Source organism: Ictalurus punctatus, chromosome 19, assembly GCF_001660625.3.
Source record: "Ictalurus punctatus breed USDA103 chromosome 19, Coco_2.0, whole genome shotgun sequence".
Lineage (NCBI taxonomy): Eukaryota > Metazoa > Chordata > Actinopteri > Siluriformes > Ictaluridae > Ictalurus > Ictalurus punctatus.
The window spans coordinates 59,899-82,500 of NC_030434.2; the positions used below are offsets into that span (position 1 = coordinate 59,899).

A 22,602-nucleotide genomic window follows, 5' to 3' on the forward strand; every position below is an offset into this window, starting at 1 on the left:
CTGTTTATGAATTACGTTTTAGATCACGTTTTGGATTTGTCTGCCTGCCTGTCTCTTTAAATAAACAACTGTTATCCTGCACTTTCATCCGCCTTATCTGTGCTCCGTCACGAGGTGTGACACAGCGAGATTAACAGCCTTGAAGATGTTCACGTGTTTTGAATGTAAAGCACACCTCAGAACTTGTTTGGTTCTTCGTCAACATTTAAAATTTCAACATGGTTTATATCCTAGCAAAAAGTTACATTTAAAATGTGGAGATCCAGGTCGCCCGTTATCATTTTGTACTTATAGTGGCTTCCGAAAACACCTCAGCAAGGTACATAGTCACACTATGGATCAGGAGATTGATACTAATCAGGATCTTTCCACTCAGTGAGAATATGAGGCGGAATGTTCAAATGATCGCCCAAATTCTGTTGCCACTTTACATACTTCACAAAGTTCTGTTGTTACAAGTCAGCTTCAATGTGTGGATCAATTGTTGCTCATTTACAAGCATCAGGTCTGAAAGTGCTGTCCAAACAATTGTTTGTTCAATGGAAGAAGTTGTTAATGATGTTAAAATCCAAGCACGAGATGCAGTTCTTATAACTGTTACTCCTGAAAGTACAAGTTCAGACACTTGTAGAAGAATTGAACACTGTTTTGATCAATTAGGTAATCCTTTTTCAGCATTAAACACTGAGTCAATGAGGCATAAATATTATGATGAGAAATGGGAAATAGTTGAACCTAAAGAATGTGTTCTTGGGGTGAGAATGGATTTGCGCAGTGATAGAACTACAGGCAGGTTCCCGTAACGGACAAGTGCATGTGTGTACCCATTCTGGGTACACTGAAATCCATATTCAAAAACGGTCAAGTTAGAGAGAGCTTTTTACAGGACAAACAGAGTGGAATTGGAGTTTACAAAGACATTAATGATATGTCGTATTTCCAAAACGATGCACTGTTCTCACATCAAAAGCACGCTTTTCAGATTCTACTCTATTACGACGATTTTGAAACTGCTAACCCTCTAGGTTCCAAGAGGGGGATCCACAAACTTGGTTGAATCTATTTTACTCTAAAAAATCTTCCACCCAAGTGTAACTCTGTACTGATTAATGTACATCTTGCAGCTCTATTCTACACGGAAGATCTTAAGACATGTGGTTTTGATGTGATACTAAAGCCCTTTATAGATGACCTGAAAATCTTAGAAACCGAAGGCATACAGCTTCCTTGTTTTGAACCACCATTGTTTGGCTCAATAATTCAAGTAACAGGAGATAATTTGGCTTTAAATGGCTTGCTGGGAATCTTACAGTGCAACTAATTTCTGTAGGCTTTGTTTAATTAGTAAGGAAGAAGTTAAATCTATATTTACTGAAGATCGTTCTGGGTTGATTTTCCGTTCCAAAGAGGTTCATACTGAACATTGTAAGGCACTAAATGAAAATCCTGAAATGCGGTCAATATATGGTGTCAAAAAGTCATGTGTGCTCAATTCATTAGAGTATTTCCATTGTACTATGCTGTTGACATCATGCATGATCTGCTAGAGAGTGTGGTACAGTATGGACTTAAACTGATTTTTGAGTACCTAGTTAAACAGGATGCAGAGCTTTAATTATGGTTACACAGGCCGTAAAAACAAACCAAGTGGGCTAAAAATGGATGATGAGGGCAAGCACCTGGGTTTGAATGCCATACAGTCATGGTGTCTTCTGCACAACACTCCACTGATATTTGGTGGTCATTGGAAGGAATAACAATCACTGGAACTTTCTCCTGCTTTTGATACAGATTGTCAATATAGTGTTCTCCTACACCATAACTGATGGGATGATATGTTACTTAAAACATCTGATCAGTTATTTAGAAACCTGATATTTAGAAGCCTGTTTGAGTGTTACAAGTACAAAGTGGGTCAGACATTATGGTACTGAGTATCAGGTTGGTGTGTTCATATGCACTGGATGTACCTATGATCTCCCTGTGTTCAAAAAGATCTGTGATTATAATAATATATGAAGAGTGCTTTCATTATTTCCCGCAATGTAAAAACGATGTACTATGATGACCACTTTAATGCATACTGTATAGAAGATGACCAAATGGATGAGTTTTCTGTCATCTCTGTGAATGAACTGACACACTTTAGGCCATTTGACCAGCAGTGCTCTAATTGGAATAAACAAAGAGAGTACATAGTGCCCAATTGTTATATTTAGAAAGACTTGACCTGAGTGGTCAGTAATGTTAACACCCTTGAAAAAAGAAAACTATTATAAAGCAACCAACTTGTTTTTTTTTCTTTATTTACCTTTTAGATTTGTAATCATTTAAATGTTATTTTAATTGTGCAGTAGCATATTAACACTTTATAGTGTTAGAGTAACTTATTTAATAGTATGCAATTAACACTATGAGATTTAATGAATTACTCCTATGAGAATTAATTTCTAACACTACACACTGGTGTTGAGAAACTAACATTTGAGTAGTGTTCAATTTCAACTATACAACGAGTTGATGTGAACTCTATTAAAGTGTTAAATGACACTGTGGAGTTTGGACCCCTCCGGACACTTTAAAAGTGTTGAAATGAACTCCAGTAGAGTGGATTTGTTTCTGTGGATTTTGCTGTGTATGTATATTTTATAATGTTAAAGTGCACACCTTGATTTCTATTATAATAACATTATTAATGTATTTCTGATGTTATTAGACATGTCACTCTCATCACTGGTCATAGGTAACTTAGTGCTCCCTAGGTGGCCTCATCTATTTCACTTCGAGAATATCCACAAATAGGGAAGAACATTACCTCTATCTTTGTAATGTATACAATAATGATCATGAACGGGTTAAAAAGGGGACACAGTAATATAAACCATGTAATATTTCTTACCCAACTCGGGCCTAACTACAAATGTACACTTATGACAGAATACTGCTTCTGGGGAAATTACCGTTCCCGAGGGTGGACACATGAGGGCAGTCAAGCTCCATCCAGCACAAGACACAACGCCACCTGGAACAGAAGGAAGATTTGGGCTATTGTACACAGACACAGCTCATCGGCGTTATTACTCTGCATTGTCCAGTTTTCACATGATGACAATACACGGCTCTTCTGCACTGTTCATCATCTAAAAAACAAACAAACATTATGTAATATACATAGCAGTATATTTATCATCATAAAGTTCACTCATTAATAACGAATAATAAACATTTCTATACCCCCCCCCTGTTGATAGAAATATAAAGCATTTATATATATATATATATATATATATATATATATGTATATATGTGTGTGTGTGTGTGTGTGTGTGTGTGTGTGTCCTTCTCTCTGTACCATGTTCTAAATATTCAAACAGCCCAAGAAAGAAAATTTGCTGTTTTCTGAGACGATGAAGTGACTCTTAAAAGACCCTTTGTGTATATTAGACAGAGTTGTCGTTTAAGCGCGTTCTCCACGAATACGGCAGGCCAGCTGAATATCCTTGAGAGAGATGGAGAAATGTGAAAAGCTAGCACTGTGGCCACGTGTTTCGCAACAGTGAGCTGTATTTCAGTGCTTTTTGGCCACAGCTGCTGTAAACCCACCACATCCTAGAGATGAAACTGTTCTGTAATGAGGGATGGGCTAAAATTCCTCCAAGCTGACGTGCAGGACTGATCAACAGTTACCAGAAACGTTTGTTTGCAGTTGTTGCTGCACACCGAGGTCACACCAGATACTGAAAGCAAAGGTTCACATACTTTTGCCACTCACAGGTATGCAATATTGGATCATTTTCATCAATAAATAAATGACCATGTGTAATATTTTTGTCTGGTTTCTTTAATTAGATTCTTTTTATCTACTTTTAATACTTGTGTGAAAATCTTACGATGTTTTATGTCCTGGTAATGAAGATGTATAGAAAGTTCTAAAGGGTTCACAAACATTGTAAGGTCATAGCAGAAGAGCTCTTCCGCAAACACTACTGATGTGACCGTGGACCATGGGGTCTTAAGCCTAGACGAATTGCGTCCAAAAGACCACGCCTTAGCTCTGTCTTCAGCTGGAAAGGGTTAGATGTCTCCGCCAGAACTGGTTAAGTGAAAGGCACTTGAGTCTTACAACAGCCCATTTGTCACGCCCATGCCAGATTTCTTGTTGTAAACCACCACGTCGTCCCTGGGTAGTGTGGCCGAGTGGTCCAAGGTACTGGGTTTAGGTTCTAGTCTCTTTGGAGGCATGGGTTCAAATCCCACTGCTGCCAGAGTAGTTAGCTTATGGTGGGTGATGTCTTGTCTTCAAAGGCTTTATGCAGGTTTTGTCTCCCACGCTTTCATGCTATACACCATGTAGCATGCTGCCTCACGAACGTCCCAATTCATGCCCCCTTTTTCCATAGTCGTTGTGTATATCCAGGTAAGGATAAAAGTTACATTTCCATCCATCCATCTTCTATACCACTTAATCCTTCTCAGGGTCACGGGTAAAAGTTAGATTTCCCAAAGAAATTTAACTCGCTGAGATGGGCAGTCCATAGGTAGTCAGTACCTAGCCGACCAAGGATTGGATTGCATTGCGACGGCTCAACTATGGAATTGTCCCATTCTGTGAGAACTTTGGGCCGTCTCACAGCATCGTCACCCTTCACTTTATAGGACGGCACAGCTCATACCTCAAGACTTGAATAAAATCTATTTGAGAAGCAGTCGTCTAGTTAGCTAACATTAAACCCTTCTTTACATAGTTTTCATTAAAAGCAGTGGGCCTTGGATGAGGTGGCCGAGCGGTTAAGGTGATGGACTGCTAATCCATTGTGCTCTGCATGCGTGGGGTTGAATCCCATCCTCATCGTAAACGTGTTGTTTTGCCTCCTTTTTACAACAATTGGCTTTGTTGCAGTCTGTCTCACACCAAGGCCTACAAACGGGAAGCTTTGTACAGGTCCATGAGCTAGCACTAGAGAGGGTGGAGAAATGTGAAAAGCATTGTGGCTACGTGTTTTGCAACCCTGAGCTGTATTTCAATGCTTTTTTTCCACAGCTGCTGTAAGGCTCTTGCGTCTCTGGAGGTCCGTCAACGCAGAATGTATTCCGCAGTCCAGACGACAGTGGCAAAGAACCTGCACCGAAACCTCTTTTTTGCTCCACACACTGGGATGTAATTTCATATGCGTGAGCTATGTCAGCAAGAGGTTAAGGTGATGAACTGCCAATCCGCTGTGCACAGCCCATGTGGGTTTGGATCCTATTTTTCTTGTAAAGACCTTGCTTAAGCGCATTCTGTAAAGGAAGCGTGCATGGTGCAGACATTGTTGGCGTCTGCATGAGCAATTAGTCTGAAGGGGAAATTAGGGTCAGGTGTTTTCAATCAACAGGATGACAATCAGGTGTGAGTGAGCACCCTGTCTTATTTGAAGAACAGGGATCTATCAAAGTCTGATCTTCACAACACATGTTTGTGGAAGTGTATCATGGTATGAAAAAAGGAAATTTGTGAGGATCTCAGAAAAAGAGTTGTTGATGCTCATCAGGCTGAAAAAGGTCAAAAAACCATCTCTAAAGTTTTTGGACTCCACCAATCCACAGTCAGACAGATTGTGTACAAATGAAGGAAATTCATGAGCATGGTTACCCTCCCCAGGCGTGGTCAACCAACAAAGATCACTCCAAGAGCAAGACATGTAATTGTCCACGAGGTCACAACAGATCCCAGGGTAACTTCTAAGCAACTAAAGGCCTCTCTCGCATCGGCAAATGTTAATGTTCATGAGTCCACCATAATGAGTACACTGAACAACAATGGTGTGCATGGCAGGATTGCGAGGAGAAAGCCACTGCTTTCCATAAAGAACACTGCTTCCTGCATGCAGTTTGCTAAAGATCACATGGACAAGACACAAGGCTACTGGAAAAAACGTTTTGTGGACAGGTGAGACCAAACTATAACTTTTTGGTTTAAATGAGAAGGGTTATGTTCGGGGGAAAGAAAACACTGCAATCCAGCATAAGACCCATATCCCATTTCTGAAAAATGGTGGTGGTAGCATTACAGTTTGGGCCTGTCTCGCTGGGTTTAGGGTTTAGGCTCCAGTCTCTTCGGAGGCGTGGGTTCCCACCGCTGCCAGCCTCCACGGAGCGGAAAATAGTTATGTTCAACTTTCCTTAACTTTTCCAGTTAATTCTCAATGTTAGTCCTTATCACAATGGATGCAATATATTTTTTGCCACATGTTGATTCCATGGCACTGTTCTGAAGCTTGGTGTTTTTTCTTTTTGTTTTTTTTTTGAAGATCTACATTTTGAATTGCCTCCGCTGCCGCAAAAGCCAGTTAATACTTTATTGGCTTAATTTTTTCGGCTTTCATCTCTTTTTGTTTATTTCTTTTTCCCCCAGACAGCGATTAACATTCATCATTTTATCTGAGAAAAAAAAGCGCTATTAGGGGGCAGGTAAAGAGAACTGTACACTTACATTTACATTTATTCATTTAGCAGACGTTTTTATCCAAAGCGACTTATAAATAACAAAGTTGCTTATTTACTCAAAAGAAACATCGGTATATTATGAATATCATTTGAATGGTTTAAACTATATATGTAGTGTCAATTCAGGACTATTATTATACGTTTGTATGCCGAGTGAAATTTCTATTGTCTACTGTTCAGTGTCTGTTGTTTGTTCAGTAGGATCCTCTATGTCCAATAGCTCCATTCAGATCCCTGGCTCATTCTATTAATGTTGATACCTATCCTGGGGAAAGGCTGAGCTAGCTAGGGTTGCTTAGGCATTTTGGCCTAAGTCGGCCTTTGCTGCCAGGAGGTTAACTTTCATGTTGCGGTTTATTGTTCTATCCTTCAGGATGTGCTGGGCAATGCCTGTATTAAGTGCAGTGAAGAGGGCTCCCTTAGTTTAATCTGGTACCTTTTCATTCTCCCACAACCCCTCTCTCATTAAATTTGATTCTTCATATGGCCTTCCTGTGTGTCATCCTATAATTGGTGTTCCCTACCTAGATTAGGGGGTATTCAGGCTTTGGGTTATAGGCCAGGAAGGGATTCTTTGGAGCCACTGGTTTGGCATTCTTTTAATGTACAGGGTTTTGTTTTGGCCAGGTCAAGTAACCTTCCTGTACTAGTTGCCAAGTGGGAGGAAATATTCCCAGAGTGGAAGTTGCCTGTGGGGGGATTGGCATAAATGCTCTTTCTCCACATACTCTGCTTTCCCATACTGTCCCCCATTCTTTTTTTAGTCCTTCAGCAGGGGTGGTCAGAGCAGCATAAACTGCCTGACATACTTCACGTTCTGGGTGTACCCAGAGGAAGTGTATGGGGCAGTTAGGTGTTTCTTTTATCAGAGAACAGAACCCGTCTATCATTCTTTGGATGCACTACTTTTGGGGCATATTAAATATTCCCATGCTGATGAACTGTATGGCAACTACTCTTCCCCTTTGTTTTTTGCCATTTTACCTATATTTTTCACTACCTCTGTCAATACGGGTGCCCTTTCTCGCACTTCGCCTTCTGAAGGATTAGGTTGAAACCTGGGCCCTTCAATGTGCCGTACTTCCCATTCAGCTATTTGTTTTTTGTCCCCCACTTCCTGTCTCCTTACTTCCGCATGCTGTAAGGGACCCTGCCTGCTGTAACGCTAATTGCTTATTTGTTGACAATCATATCCTGTGTTATCAGCTATGGCTCTAGCCAGTCTTCCTTTATGTTGCAGTTCTGCATTGGTTAGGTTAATAATAATTCGAGTGTCCACCCCGGAGTATGTCACCTTTGTCCTACGGATACCGACACTCCCGTCCCTAATACTATCTCTGAATACTAACTTATTTCACCTTAATCTTCTCCTGACCTTCTCCTGATGGAAGAGGTGCTTCCACTGCGGCTGACGACCTGCTGGCAGGCCTGCCCTGAGGTAGTTCCTGCCAGTCTCTTACTGTATTAAGGTTAATTTTATTTTTTTCGGAGTTGTACATTTTTACTTCAGTACCATTGGTGTCAGAGGAATAGATTAGGTCAGGAGGTTCAGGACCTAAGTTCGGGACCTCTTGTGGAGCGGGAAGAAAATATTAAAAAGAAATAAAATTTCGCCTATGACTCAGTCAGGAGTTGTTGCTAGTTATTTGAAGTATATACGAATCGCCCACAATGAGGCTCCAGTTTATTTGTTCAAAATAACAAGATTTAACATAGGCTTTTCATCACTCAGATGATGGTGCGCACATAAGAGTCTCATCACTAGGATGATAAATTGATATTAGATATGTTTACATAAGCATACAGGAACATACAGACAGGTTTACAGAAGCATCTCATCACTGGGATGATATGATCGTCTCATCACTTGGATGATATGATAATAGTTAAGCACACAGAAGCATACATAAGCATCTCATCACTTGGATGATAGATGCAACTCATCACTCAGATGATAAGTGCATAAGTTAGGCACATAAAAACATACATAAGCGTCTCATCACTCGGATGATTAATGCATAAGTTAGGCACGCATAAAAGCAGACAGACAAGTTTATAGCCACGAAGGACTTAAGTGGCACAAGAGCAAAGACACAGCATAAATATTCACCACACACGTTCTTGGCGAAGTTTTAACAACTTCCATTCGGCTATATATACCCTCTTATTTTACCCGAGCTCGGTTTGTCTTAGCCGAGACAACTGAGCTCAATTTTGAGGTTTGCACAGGAGGCAAGCAACAAGCTGTTTAAACAGGAAGTGATCTCCTAATGTGGGTATGAGAGCTAAGTTACACATTCAACAGCCATGTTATTCAGAGCCAGAGTGTATATTTCTTTCTCTTCTTACATCATACAACATATCTTTGGCTTGCTCAACATGGTGTAGGCAAAAACACATTTGATCAAGAGATTTATGCATCTGTTGTTTTAATATTATCATCTGTTCGTGCATCCATTCACTGGATGCAATCTCACTGTCCAGTTGTTGGGGAGATATTCCAGAGAGCCGAGGCCCATATCTCTGGGTGAGCTTTGGGGCAAGTTCTCTGGTCGTGCCGCTTTCTCTTGGTGCTTGTTTTCTTCTTTTCCTCTCTCTGTCTCTTTTTCTGCTTTGTTTTTCCATGTCTCTTTGTATAATTAATGCATGTTAGATTATACAGCATAATTAAACAGCATACATAATACTTAATAAGCAAGCATTTGTACAACAAAATCATTCATTCAACCTTTCCTTGTGCCCTTATGGTGACCTTAGGGAATAGCCATGATTATGCACAACTATTTCAATATTTTGTACGATTACTTCAGGTCTTTGATTGTTCTCGAGTTCCTCAGATAGTAGTTGCAGAGACTCCTCTACAACACAATGCCCAATGTATCCTTTTTTTAAGCGTTAACAGGATTTCTGTTAACCCAGCAGTGATTATCTTCTCCATTTACTATTTTAATGAAGTGGAGGAATTTAATAGAGGGACACACAAACAATTGATGAAAGAAGAGAGAACATTCCTTTGGTAGGTAGTGCTGCTACATACTTTACAATCTGGGCTTTAAATATTTAAGGGTCAGGAAAAGTCATGTCAATAACATGTTATTTCTATTCGGATTTCTTACATCTCTCTCTATTATTTTTTTCTCAATTCAGAGGGGCTTTATTCACATGAACGCTTCGAGAAAAAGTGTTCCCAATGCATCAAAGTAAAATTTTTCCAAATCTGTGAACACAATAACAGTAATTTGAACATTAATTGTCATGAAGATTGATATATTAATTATATATGTATAGTATATAATGTGTGTATATGTGTGCTCTGTGATCACTAAGCTCTTTTAAATATGAAATGTAAAATTACAGAGTTGAACATGTTCAAGTAAATGTTCCTTATTTCATTCACTTCTCTCTGTCACTCTGTTTTTCTCTCTCGCAGGAGTCGGTGAAAACAGAAGTTCTGTCCATGTGGTGGCTGATGAGCAAATGGGGTTTGTGTGTGTGTGTATTATTATTATTATTATTTTAAAAATAAGTACAATCTTGAATCGGCCCCAGAGTCAATCTTGTGTCTTGCCTCGGTACTTTAAAATACAGTATCTCACAAAAGTGAGTACACTCCTCACATTTTTGTAAATATTTGATTATAACTTTTCATGTGACAACACTGAAGAAATGACACTTTGCTGCAATGTAAAGTAGTGAGTGTACAGCTTGTGTAACAGTGTAAATTTGCTGTCCCCTCAAAATAACTCAGCACACAGCCATTAATGTCTAAACCGCTGGCAGCAAAAGTGAGTACACCCCTAAGTGAAAATGTCCAAATTGGGTCCAAAGTGTCAATATTTTGTGTGGCCACCATTATTTTCCAGCACTGCCTTAACCCTCTTGGGCATGGAGTTCACCAGAGCTTCACAGGTTGCCACTGGAGTCCTCTTCCACTCCTCCATGATGACATAACGGAGCTGGTGGATGTTAGAGACCTTGTGCTTGTCCACCTTCCGTTTGAGGTTGCCCCACTGATGCTCAATAGGGCTTAGGTCTGGAGACATGCTTGGCAAGTCCATTACCTTCACCATCAGATTCTTTAGCAAGGCAGTGGTCATTTTGAAGGTGTGTTTGGGGTCATTATCATGCTGGAATACTGCATACTGATCATGCTCTGCTTCAGCATGTCACAAAACATGTTGGCATTCATGGTTCCCTCAATGAACTGTAGCTCCCCAGTGTCAGCAGCACTCATGCAGCCCCAGACCATGACACTCCCACCACCATGCTTGAATGTAGGCAAGACACACTTGTCTTTGTACTCCTCACCTGGTTGCCGCCACACATGCTCGACACCATCTGAACCAAATAAGTTTATCGTGGTCTCATCAGACCACAGGACATGGTTCCAATAATCCATATCCTTAGTCTGCTTGTCTTCAGCAAACTGTTTGTAGGCTTTCTTGTGCATCATCTTTAGAGGAGGCTTCCTTCTGGGACGACAGCCATGCAGACCAATTTGATGCAGTGTGCGGCGTATGGTCTGAGCACTGACAGGCTGACCCCCCACCCCTTCAACCTCTGCAGCAATGCTGGCAGCACTCATACGTCTATTTCCCAAAGACAACCTCTGCATATGACGCTGAGCACATGCACTCAACTTCTTTGGTCAACCCTGGCGATGCCTGTTCTGAGTGGAACCTGTTCTGTTAAACCGCTGTATGGTCTTGGCCACCATGCTGCAGCTCAGTGTCAGGGTCTTGGCATTCTTCCTATAGCCTAGGCCATCTTTATGTAGAGCAACAATTATTTTTTTCAGATTCTCAGAGAGTTCATTGCCATGAAGTGCCATGTTGAACTTCCAGTGACCAGTATGAAGGAGTGTGAGAGCGATGACACCAAATTTAACACACCTGCTCCCCATTCATACCTGAGACCTTGTAACACTAACAAATCACATGACACCGGGGAGGGAAAATAGCTAATTGGGCCCAATTTGTACATTTTCACTTAAGGGTGTACTCCCTTTTGTTGCCAGCGGTTTAGACATTAATGGCTGTGTTGAGTTATTTTGAGGGGACAGCAAATTTACACTGTTACACAAGCTGTACACTCATTACTTTACATTGTAGCAAAGTGTAATTTCTTCAGTGTTGTCACATGAAAAGATATAATCAAACATTTACAAAAATGTGAGGGGTGTACTCACTTTTGTGAGATACTGTATGTGAGATCTAGTGACTGAAAAGGCCATAGCATATGATTCCTTCTATATTTTACTTGATAAGTTAATTATGCTAATTAGTCAAACAAATTGCTCAACATGCAGCTCTTAGCAACCAAGTTGAATTGCAACAAAGAAAGTAGTATTTGGGTGTAATAAACCTTTAAAACTATAAGTAGTTAGTATTTAGTGGAAATACTGCCTTGGTTGCACTTTTTTCGGTCCTCCAAACATGGGTGCTAGAAATGTGGTCCTAGGACTGCGGTTCTCCAATTCAGTAGGTGCCACTGTTATAAAAAAAAAATAATGTCCTAGAAATGCAGTACTAGGACTGCAGCCTTTGGTATCGCAGGGACATACTATTGGTCTGACAAGCTGAAACAGCTAGTTAGCTATTTAGCCAGCTAGCCATTATCATTTAAACAGCACCATGAAACACTCACAGTAAAATAAAGAGCAAAAATTTATGTAAGCTAATTTCAATTAATCTATACACCACCACTTTGTCATATTTTATGTTAAAAATTACCTCAAATCACCTCTGAAATACCATCTGTACTTACCTGAAGTGATCAAACACCGGTTCAATCCAGAATGGCAGCTCATTAGCTATGCAAAATTCCAATGCTGTCAATGGCCAACCATTTTATTTAATTACTGTTTTATCAGAAACAAATCATACAGTCGTAATCTAATTAACAATCAAAATGGATGTAAATTAAAACCTATTCATTAGTCCAGCACCATTTTGATGAATTTGAACTGAAAAAAAAAAAAAAAAAATACCTGAAGGGAGGAGCTGCTTCAATCCGGAATGACAGCATCAAACTAATGACTAAAACTTTGTCATTCCAATAATTTACTATTATTATTAGTATTAATATACATTATATTAATATACATTATTATGTTATATCAATGATTTATTAACACAACTCTATTATTATTATTATCATTAATTTCCCCAGCACATAACTTATACATTAGCAGCCTGCCACCCAAAAAATGCTGGTGGACCGACAGGTCATTGTTAGCTGGGAATGTTGTATGTGCGGCAGTTAATACTATTTTTACTAAAACAACTAGTCTCACTGCTTTTGAAGAATAAACAAAGGTTAGTGACACTTCATTTAACGTAAATTATTTGTCTTGATCTTTAAAGATTTACTGTATGATAATAAGCGAACTAACCTTATGTTAACCGTTGTGTGTAAATACTAAAATACTTGTGAAAAACACGTCATTTTGGTTTGGCATTCCCGATTACATTCTCTCTTTACTACCCTATATGACAGCACCACATTTTTCTATACATTTCCTATCAACAAGTGCTGCAGCAGCAAATAACACAATTCATCTCTAACCACATCAAGCTAGATTTAATATATATATACGTGTGACGCATATGAAGGCACGTGTTCATCACATAAATTAACAACAAACAATAACAATATAGCCAAGTCTTACCTTGTGATAATCTTTGTGTCATTTAATTTGAAAAGCAATAATTAATCCAAAGGGAAGCTGCGGTGTTACACAGCTGTCAGGGTCTTGCTTGCTGTCCATTTTAAAGAAGTACAATGGTTTCCATATCCTTTTCATGTCCCCCCCTCCCCAAGTATTAGCTACCATATGCATATAATATCAAAGTTTGGCAAGTTAAATACACTAAATATGCACGATCACTTCCGCGTTTTGTCTCAGCCAGCTCAGTTACATTTGGTGCTGCACCCGAAGGCATTTTCACAATTGAGATGGGGGTTCTGTTTCCACCGGCGCTGACTGAAAACTACCTTACTCCTCCCTCAAATGCACAAAAAGGTTAGCATATCTGGCATCTGTCTTCATCTCATTCTTATGTACATTTTCTATTTACTGTAAATTTGACATCTTTAACCTGAATCTGAGTGGGAATAATTTAGGAGACGCAGGAGTAAAATGTTTCTCTGCTGTACTGGAGAATTCTGGAGAACAAAGAGTGAACTCTAAGAGTGAACAAACAGTGAACTGAGACAGAGAGAGATGATGACTGTTTATGTGTAATGACTGTTGGAGATTGAAGACCGTTTAGAGCTGAAGTTTAAGGTTGCAGGAAAACGATTTAACTGGTGGAATCTGTCTCTCTTTCTCTCTCTCTCTCACACACACACACTCATTATGAGTTGGCAGCAGTTAGATTTCTTGGTGAGTAAAGATCACAAAAGCTCAACAATGTTAACTTTATGTTAAATGTGCCTTATGTACCTCACACGCACCATCTGTTAGCTTGGTGATAGTACAGATGATTTCAGGACTCCAGAGCATTTCTATATATTATATTTAACATTCTTTATGAAAGGTTTATATCTAGAGCTGTCTCTGAATATGACTTGTAGCGTGTTTTTTGTTACAGCGGATCTTTGTGACTGAACACACCAAGACCAGAGATGAGAACATTCCCTTACTCAGACTGCCTTCTTACTTATTTCCCCTCCATTCTCTTTTCTGTCCTTTCTACATGAGCAAGGCCTTTTCACACATTTAGATTTTGCTGGTGAGATTTTGCATTTAGATTCTGCTGGTGATCTAAAGACACTCAAAGTGAATAATAGTGTGATCAATTCAGTCTCCTGATCATCTTTGCTGAATGCCTAACCTGGCAATGCAGCATCAGTGTTTTGCAGTTTCTAATCTCTGTCTCCATATTTAAATTCAATTTGAATAATTTGGTCTGGAGTAAACCTAAGAATATGACAATGCTGTGAGGCAGTGCGTCAGATTTATTCTGTGATATCTGAAATATTTAGCCCATTATAATAGAATCCTTTTAGGGGACTTTTGCCCAGCATATTAATAGCATCATTCAAAATCTATTGATTAAATAACTGGTAGTAATCTAATTCAAATATTAAACTCATAAAATATCCCACATGTAAACTTTATTCAAGTTGGAGAAACATGAAGGATGATTAATATACATGAGCTAATCTGAGTGTCAAAGCAAAGCATCTGAAGATTTATGAATGTAGCATTTCACATTTTCAATAGGAAATTACACAACTATGAGAAAACCCACTTATGATTTGCATTATGGAGAATTTTTGTTGATTAATAAGGAAAGTATAAACTTGGTGGATTATTAAACGTGATTTACTAAAGTGAAGGGGTCATAAAACCCAGACCCCTGGTGATGTACTCTCTTAATAGTCATACAAACATTTTCTTACTTCTTAAAGGAACATATATACAATAAAAATCCATTCACTGATCTTACTGTGTAACTGTGTTATCCTGGTCAGGGTTGCAGTAAAGCTGAAAACTATATCAGGAACACTGGGCTCAAGGGACCATGGATTGGATGCCGTTCATCAGAGGATGTTCAAAAGGCATATATGGGTGTGGTGGTCAGGCCATACAGTGTAGTTAGCTATAGTTAAATGGATGCTTCAAAGACAGAGCAAGTTGGACAAGAATTACCTTTCCAAATTGTCTGTAAACAAAACCCTCTTCTGTTGGCTTGGAAAGGTGTTCAGTTCGATAGAATCCACAATGCGACATTTTAGATAGCAAATTCTAGCTCGCATTTAAAAATCATTTAAAATGAAAAGTGTTGTGTTAGAGGGAGAGGTCAAAGTCATGTGTCTGACTCAGAGGTCTGGATTGGTCAATTAAAGTGGGCATTCCCACTGGTTAAATATGTGTATTCCATGCTTGCTATTGAAGTGTTTGGGGAAAAACAGGAAAACAAAATAAAATCATGAATTTTGCTAAAACCCAGAGAGTAAGCAATAAAATCCCATGCAACAGAATAGTAGATTCCATTACAAATAAAATAATATTATAGTTTTATGCCTGAAGGTCTCTCTACCTCACTTTAAAAAATTTAAATATATATCTTAATTTGACAAATTCACATGGCTAAATCTGATGGCTTTATGTTTGAGCACTTGTGTGTCATTAATGAACTTGAATTAGTATATCTCCGCCCACATTGTCTGCAGAGGTATGGATTCTGTCCTGTATGACTCTGCTGGTGGCCGTGGAGGGCCCTCTGGTCACGAAAACATTTCCCACACTGCGAGCAGTGATACGGTTTCTCTCCTGTGTGAATGCGCTCATGTCGTTTGAGATGACTCTGACGAGTAAAACTCTTCCCACACTGTCCACAGTGATATGGCTTCTGTCCTGTGTGAATACGCTCATGTTGTTGGAGAGTACTCTGGCAAGCAAAACTCTTCTCACACTGTCCACAGTAATACGGCTTCTGTCCTGTGTGAATGCGCTCATGCTGTTGGAGATTATGCTGGCAAGTAAAACTCTTCTCACACTGTCCACAGTGATACAGCTTCTCTCCTGTGTGAATGCGCTCATGTCGTTGGAGATTACTCTGATGAGTAAAACTCTTCCCACACTGTCCACAATGATACGGCTTCTCCCCTGTGTGGATACGCTGGTGTCGTTGGAGAGTACTCTGACCAGTAAAACTCTTCCCACACTGTTCACAGTAATACGGCTTCTCTCCTGTGTGAATGCGCTCATGCTGTTGGAGAGTACATAGTTGGGTAAAACTCTTCCCACACTGTCCACAGTAGTACGGCTTCTCTCCTGTATGAGTGCGTTCATGCTGTTGGCGATGACTCTGACAAATAAAACTCTTCCCACACTGTCCACAGTGATACGGCTTCTCCCCTGTGTGGATACGCTGGTGTCGTTGGAGATCACATAGCTGGGTAAAACTCTTCTCACACTGTCCACAGTGATACGGCTTCTCTCCTGTGTGAATGAGCTCATGTCGTTGGAGAGCACTCTGGCAAGTAAAACTCTTCTCACACTGTCCACAGTAATACGGTTTCTGTCCGGTGTGAATATGCTCATGTCGTTGGAGAGCACTCTGTCTAGTAAAACTCTTCCCACACTGTCCACAGTGATATGGCTTCTCCCCTGTGTGGATACGCTGGTGTCGTTGGAGATCACATAGCTGGGTAAAACTCTTCTCACACTGTCCACAGTAGTACGGTTTCTCTCCTGTGTGAATGCGCTCATGCTGTTGGAGATGACTCTGACGAGTAAAGCTCTTCCCACACTGTCCACAATGATACGGCTTCTCCCCTGTGTGGATACGCTGGTGTCGTTGGAGATCACATAGTTGGGTAAAACTCTTCCCACACTGTCCACAGTGATGCGGCTTCTCTCCTGTGTGAATGCGCTCATGTCGTTGGAGATTACTCTGGCAAGTAAAACTCTTCTCACACTGTCCACAGTGATACGGCTTCTCCCCAGTATGGATACACTGGTGTCGTTGGAGATGACTCTGAATAGTAAAACTCTTCCCACACTTGGAGCAGTCATATGGCTTCTCTCCTGTGTGAATGCGCTCATGATCTTTGAGATGATGACTTTCAGTAAAACTCTTCCCACAATCTGAGCAGTGGTACATCTGGAAAACAAAATAAAATTATTGAAGATGCTTAAATAATTTTACATTTTGTCCTCATCTGTTTATGGAATTATTTTTGGAAACATCTCCTATAATACTGTAATACAGTTTGACCACCCAATCACTCACCTTTAATGGCTGTAATAGCTTTGTAATTTAAGATTTGTAATGTTACAATTTGCACAACTGGAAAGGCACCATAAATGCTGAAACATATATACAGGTTTTAGAGCAACATATGTTTCTATCCAGATTCCATCCCATATTCATTTCTGAGGGACTAAGAAGTGGCAGTTAAATTAATTAGCTGTAAAAAATTTTCTTTTTTTGTTTCTTTTTTTAGTAACACTTACTTTTCCACACTTTTGTTGCCCCTGTCCCAACTTTTTTGAGATGTGTTGCAGCAATCAAACTAAAAATTACCTTATTTTTTCAGATGTTTTCTGAGTTCTATTGTAAATAACATATGTTTCTGATTTGCAAATCAGAAATCTGATTTGCAAATTGTATTGTTTTTATTTACATTTTACAAAACGTCTCAACTTGGAATTGGACTGTAGCGTTCAGCTGCATATTTTTTATGTGCCTCTTTTGAGATAACTGGATAATTGGTGAAATTGTTTGCAAGGTCTTTCTCAGTGATGTTTTTTGGTAAATGAGACCTTTTAGTTGTACTCACGTGAACCGCAGAGGGCTTTGACTGAATACATGTTGTGATGATGTCACATGGCCCAAATCTGCAGAAATTTTTAAAAATTGCAAGCTCCTCCAACTATTGCAGTTTGCTTGACCTTGCATTAATTTACATTATTTAGAGGAATTGCATAATGACGTTATCATCCCTACATGATATTGTAAATTGGGTGAGGGTTAGGGCTGTGTGTATGCACACAGAATTGGCTTTTTTTTGACTGTGGAAGTAAAAAGGGACTGGAGTAAATGGTACCCATTAAGTAGCACTCTTTTCTGGTTCATCGTTATGAAGAAAAAAGACATGAAAATATGGATATTACCCAAATGTGGCAGAAAGTTTACAGTCTTATTCGGAAACCTAAGTCGACAACACTTGATTCGTATTACACTTGTTTTTTATAGTTATATCTGAAACAGCATTGACGGAAAACTTTTGAATGATAATGTATATTTTTACAAATTGCTAAGAAACTATAAAACATTAGTTTTGAGCATGAGCACAAATCTTCCGTTCCACCCCAAACAAAGCCTTTTAAATAAAACCTTAATAAGACCCCATTCTTCGCCATATAATGAAAGTCAGTGCTATATGGATTTCAAAGTATGGAATATTTTAATCAATCAAAGTGTAATTCACCCATGTATAATCAAAGTATAAGCTATGAAAGAGTATTAACTAGTTATAATCAATAAATGAGTTAATCCATTAAAACTTATGCTTAAGGAGTATAATCAAATATTAATCAGTACATAAGCACGTAACGTATTTCAATTCTAAATTGAACTAAGAATTGTGTGAAAGCATGCATCAAAGATAAGCTAGGGAGTTGATCTAAAGACCAGCTCGGCTTTTGTTGTTTGAATAATAAAGTCTATTTTTTGATATCAAGACCCCGAGATTCTTAGAGTGCTTTTTGCTGAAGAAGATTCCACAACACTATCTAACAAGTGGAGAAAGTGTTACACATCTCCATCTAATGAACTTTAGTTAGCTTGTCTTTTTATTTGCTAATCTGCTAATCATTTCAGAATTTACAACAGAAACATGCAATGAAATCAGTTCCTTTATAAATAATCTAAAGGCCACATAAAGTGTGAGCATTTACCTGAACCCAGCTAACACAGTTATGTTGTGAAGATGTAACCGGACCGAACCATAGTTGTTGCAATGACGTACCAAATAACATTCCAGCCATGTAACCTTGTGATTCCTATATTCATTGTGGCAATGTTATAACTGAACACTGTTGGAACATGTTGAGTATGTCCCAATGACCATGGTCAGGAATCTGATCATTTAATCCTTTCAATCACAACTCAAAAATACATAAGTGGCTGCTTACGTGTCTCCCATGACAATTATTCAGCCTCAACTCCACCTTTATTTCTAACATATCTCACTCCTTTGGTCAGAGGTGGATATGCGATTCTTGAGCCATTCCTTTATGAAGCGAATTTGTTTACTTTAAAACCATTATAGGACTGTATTTAATTCCCTGCCTTCAACTTCAAATGTTTTTAAAGGAAACTGATTTTGATGGAAGCAATTAAAATAATGCAGATATAATGGTATTTGTTGTGAAATTTCTATTCAACCCATCATCTCAAAATGTACTCATAAGACACACCTGTGCCTCAAGCAACCATTTATAGCAGCAACACATTTACAGCATTTATTCATCAGCATTTTGTCATTATCCCCCCCTCCCCCACACTTACTAAGCTAATATATAACCATTAAGCGAAATAATTATTTTGTAATCTTAACAAATTCATATGCAGAACAAAAATAATAATAATTTGATAAATATTATCAATTAATAAATTATTAACCACATAAATCAATAAATAATCGTAGCTAAAGAAAAAAAAAAAAAGACAACATTCTTCAAAAAGTACAAATGTCTCATCAACTTCGTCACGTTGTTGCTGCTGTGGAGCCCGTCTCTGGTCCTGTTGCTGAAAATAAAAAGTATATTTTAGTTTTGCAGCAATTAACTACACATTAGGGTAGATATTACACTTACAATTTAAGGAGCACTTATGCTCCTAATCACAAAAACATAAGAGCAAAATAAAAATTTAAGGAGCACAGTTGAAACTTAGTTTAAAAAAAATAAATAAAAACGGATAGTTCCAGTCATTGATTCTGATTGTTTGAGCTGCATTCGAAGCCATTGTAAATTATTCTACAAACATACACCTGTGGATTAATCTCCAGGTGAGATGGAGAGCTGGCCAAAGCCTGCTTGTGGTTCTCCAAGCATGCACATACCTCCTGTGTCCACCTCTGTTTTCAGAGCTCATTCTAAAAAAATAAAATTGTAGTGTTTCCAATTAAAACAGAAAAATATTTAACTGATAAGAACAGCACGCATCTTTTCATTTCAACATAATAGGGACTCTTTCTGAACCAATCTTCCACTATGCACTCCGCACTACTGTCTAGTGTGTGGATTTTAGAAAGGTAATATCATCTCAAATATAACACTAGCGGGTTTTTTTTTTACTAACCGGAAGTAGAAGCCACGACATCACATGACGTCATACGCACGCTAGTATTAGCAAACACCCGATAATGTCACCGACAATTACTTTCTTTAGTTTACTTTGTCAGCGTTACCTTTATTCCCAACATGACCTCAGTCACCATCAGACGGTGGCGAACTTGTCACGTGTATGAGGAAGAAAGTGTGTAACCTCCAAGTCCTCTAAGGCAGGGGCACATTTTATACTAAACACCATGGAGATCATACAGTGCTGCACGAGCAGAAACTTATGTTTATATCCAAAATGCTCCACTCTGTGTAAGGGGTTGGGGAAACTGGTGCAAGCTGCTAAAAAGTTTTAGTTTAGTTTAAATTTGTCATTATATTCCGTATTTGCACGCTTGCAGTGTAAATTCTGTTGTTTATTATAACGGAATTGATGCGTTAGTAACGAGGCCGTGTTGCTCCTTACACGCAGTGTAGATGCACTGAGAGTGTAGCGGGAGTAACATCTGTAATGTCTAATTAAAACATTATGATCACAAGTAAAATAATATTCCTAAAGGCCATGAGCAACAAAAACCACAAGGTGCATTGAAAGGGAGTTTTTATTATTAATGTAGGACTGTAGATTAATTGGGTGCTTTTTGTGCATCCATAAAAATAATGCATAAATACTATAAAATAAATTACACACACACACACACACACACACACACACACACACATACATATACACACACATATATATATATATATACACACACACACATATATATATATATATATATACATACATACATACATACATACACACAGTATCTCACAAAAGTGAGTACACCCCTCACATTTTTGTAAATATTTGATATCTTTTCACGTGACAACACTGAAGAAAGGACACTGTGCTACAATGTAAAGTAGTGAGTGTACAGCTTGTGTAACAGTGTAAATTTGCTGTCCCCTCAAAATAACTCACCACACAGCCATTAATGTCTAAACCGCTGGCAACAAGTGAGTACACCCCTAAGTGAAAATGTACATATTGGTCCCAATTAGCCATTTTCCCTCCCCGGTGTCATGTGACTTGTTAGTGTTACAAGGTCTCAGGTATGAATGGGGAGCAGGCATGTTAAAATTGGTGTCATCGCTCTCACACTCCCTCATACTGGTCACTGGAAATTCAACATGGCACCTCATGGCAAAGAACTCTCTGAGGATATGAAAAAAAAGGAGTTGTTGCTCTACATAAAGATGGCCTAGGCTATAAGAAGAGTGCCAAGACCATACAGCGGACAGGACAGGTTCCACTCAGAACAGAACGTCATGGTCGACCAAAGAAGTTGAGTATGCATGCTCAGCGTCATATCCAGAGGTTGTGTTTGGGAAATAGACGTATGAGTGCTGCCAGCATTGCTGCAGAGGTTGAAGGAGTGGGGGGTCAGCCTGTCAGTGCTCAGACCATACGCCGCACACTGCATCAAATTGGTCTGCATGGCTGTCGTCCCAGAAGGAAGCCTCCTCTAAAGATGATGCACAAGAAAGCCCGCAAACAGTTTGCTGAAGACAAGCAGACTAAGGACATGGATTACTGGAACCATGCCCTGTGGTCTGATGAGACCAAGATAAACTTATTTGGTTCAGATGGTGTCAAGCGTGTGTGCCGGCAACCAGGTGAGGAGTACAAAGACAAGTGTGTTTTGCCTACAGTCAAGCATGGTGGTGGGAGTGTCATGTTCTGGGGCTGCATGAGTGCTGCCGGCACTGGGGAGCTACAGTTCATTGAGGGAACCATGAATGCCAACATGTACTGTGACATACTGAAGCAGAGCATGATCAGTATGCAGTATTCCAGCACGATAACGACCCCAAACACACCTCCAAGACGACCAGTGCCTTGCTAAAGAAGCTGAGGGTGAAGGTGATAGACTGGCCAAGCATGTCTCCAGACCTAAACCCTATTGAGCCTCTGTGGGGCATCCTCAAACAGAAGGTGGAGGAGCACAAGGTCTCGAACATCTACCAGCTCCGTGATGTCGTCATGGAGGAGTGGAAGAGGACTCCAGTGGTAACCTGTGAAGCTCTGGTGAACTCCATGCCCAAGAGGGTTAAGGCAGTGCTGGAAAATAATGGTGGCCACACAAAATATTGACACTTTGGGCCCAATTTGGACATTTTCACATAGGGGTGGTGTTGTGGATAAAAATGACATGAAATAAACATGAGGTGGACCTAGTATGAGTAATATGTAATTTTATTGATAATTCACAGGACTGGTCGGAGCGTAATCTTGGGGAGAGCGGTAGGGGGAAGAAAAT

General features: G+C 39.3%; 1 protein-coding gene across 4 annotated transcripts in view; it reads right to left on the minus strand.

The window, feature by feature from the left end:
• Positions 1 to 14,592: 14,592 nt before the first annotated feature.
• The window catches only part of LOC108280050 (zinc finger protein 850), a 19,432-nt gene continuing 11,422 nt past the window's right edge, over positions 14,593 to 22,602 (minus strand). For 2 of the 4 annotated variants that reach the window (XM_053688339.1, XM_053688341.1), the window contains one exon: positions 14,593 to 19,757. In XM_053688339.1, the coding sequence (XP_053544314.1) occupies positions 15,579 to 17,105 (1,527 nt within the window). In that variant the 5' untranslated portion in view covers positions 17,106 to 19,757 and the 3' untranslated portion in view covers positions 14,593 to 15,578. Of the gene's footprint in view, positions 19,758 to 20,001 lie in introns of all 4 variants that reach the window. The other 2 variants (XM_053688340.1, XM_017494799.3) reach the window with 2 other exon arrangements.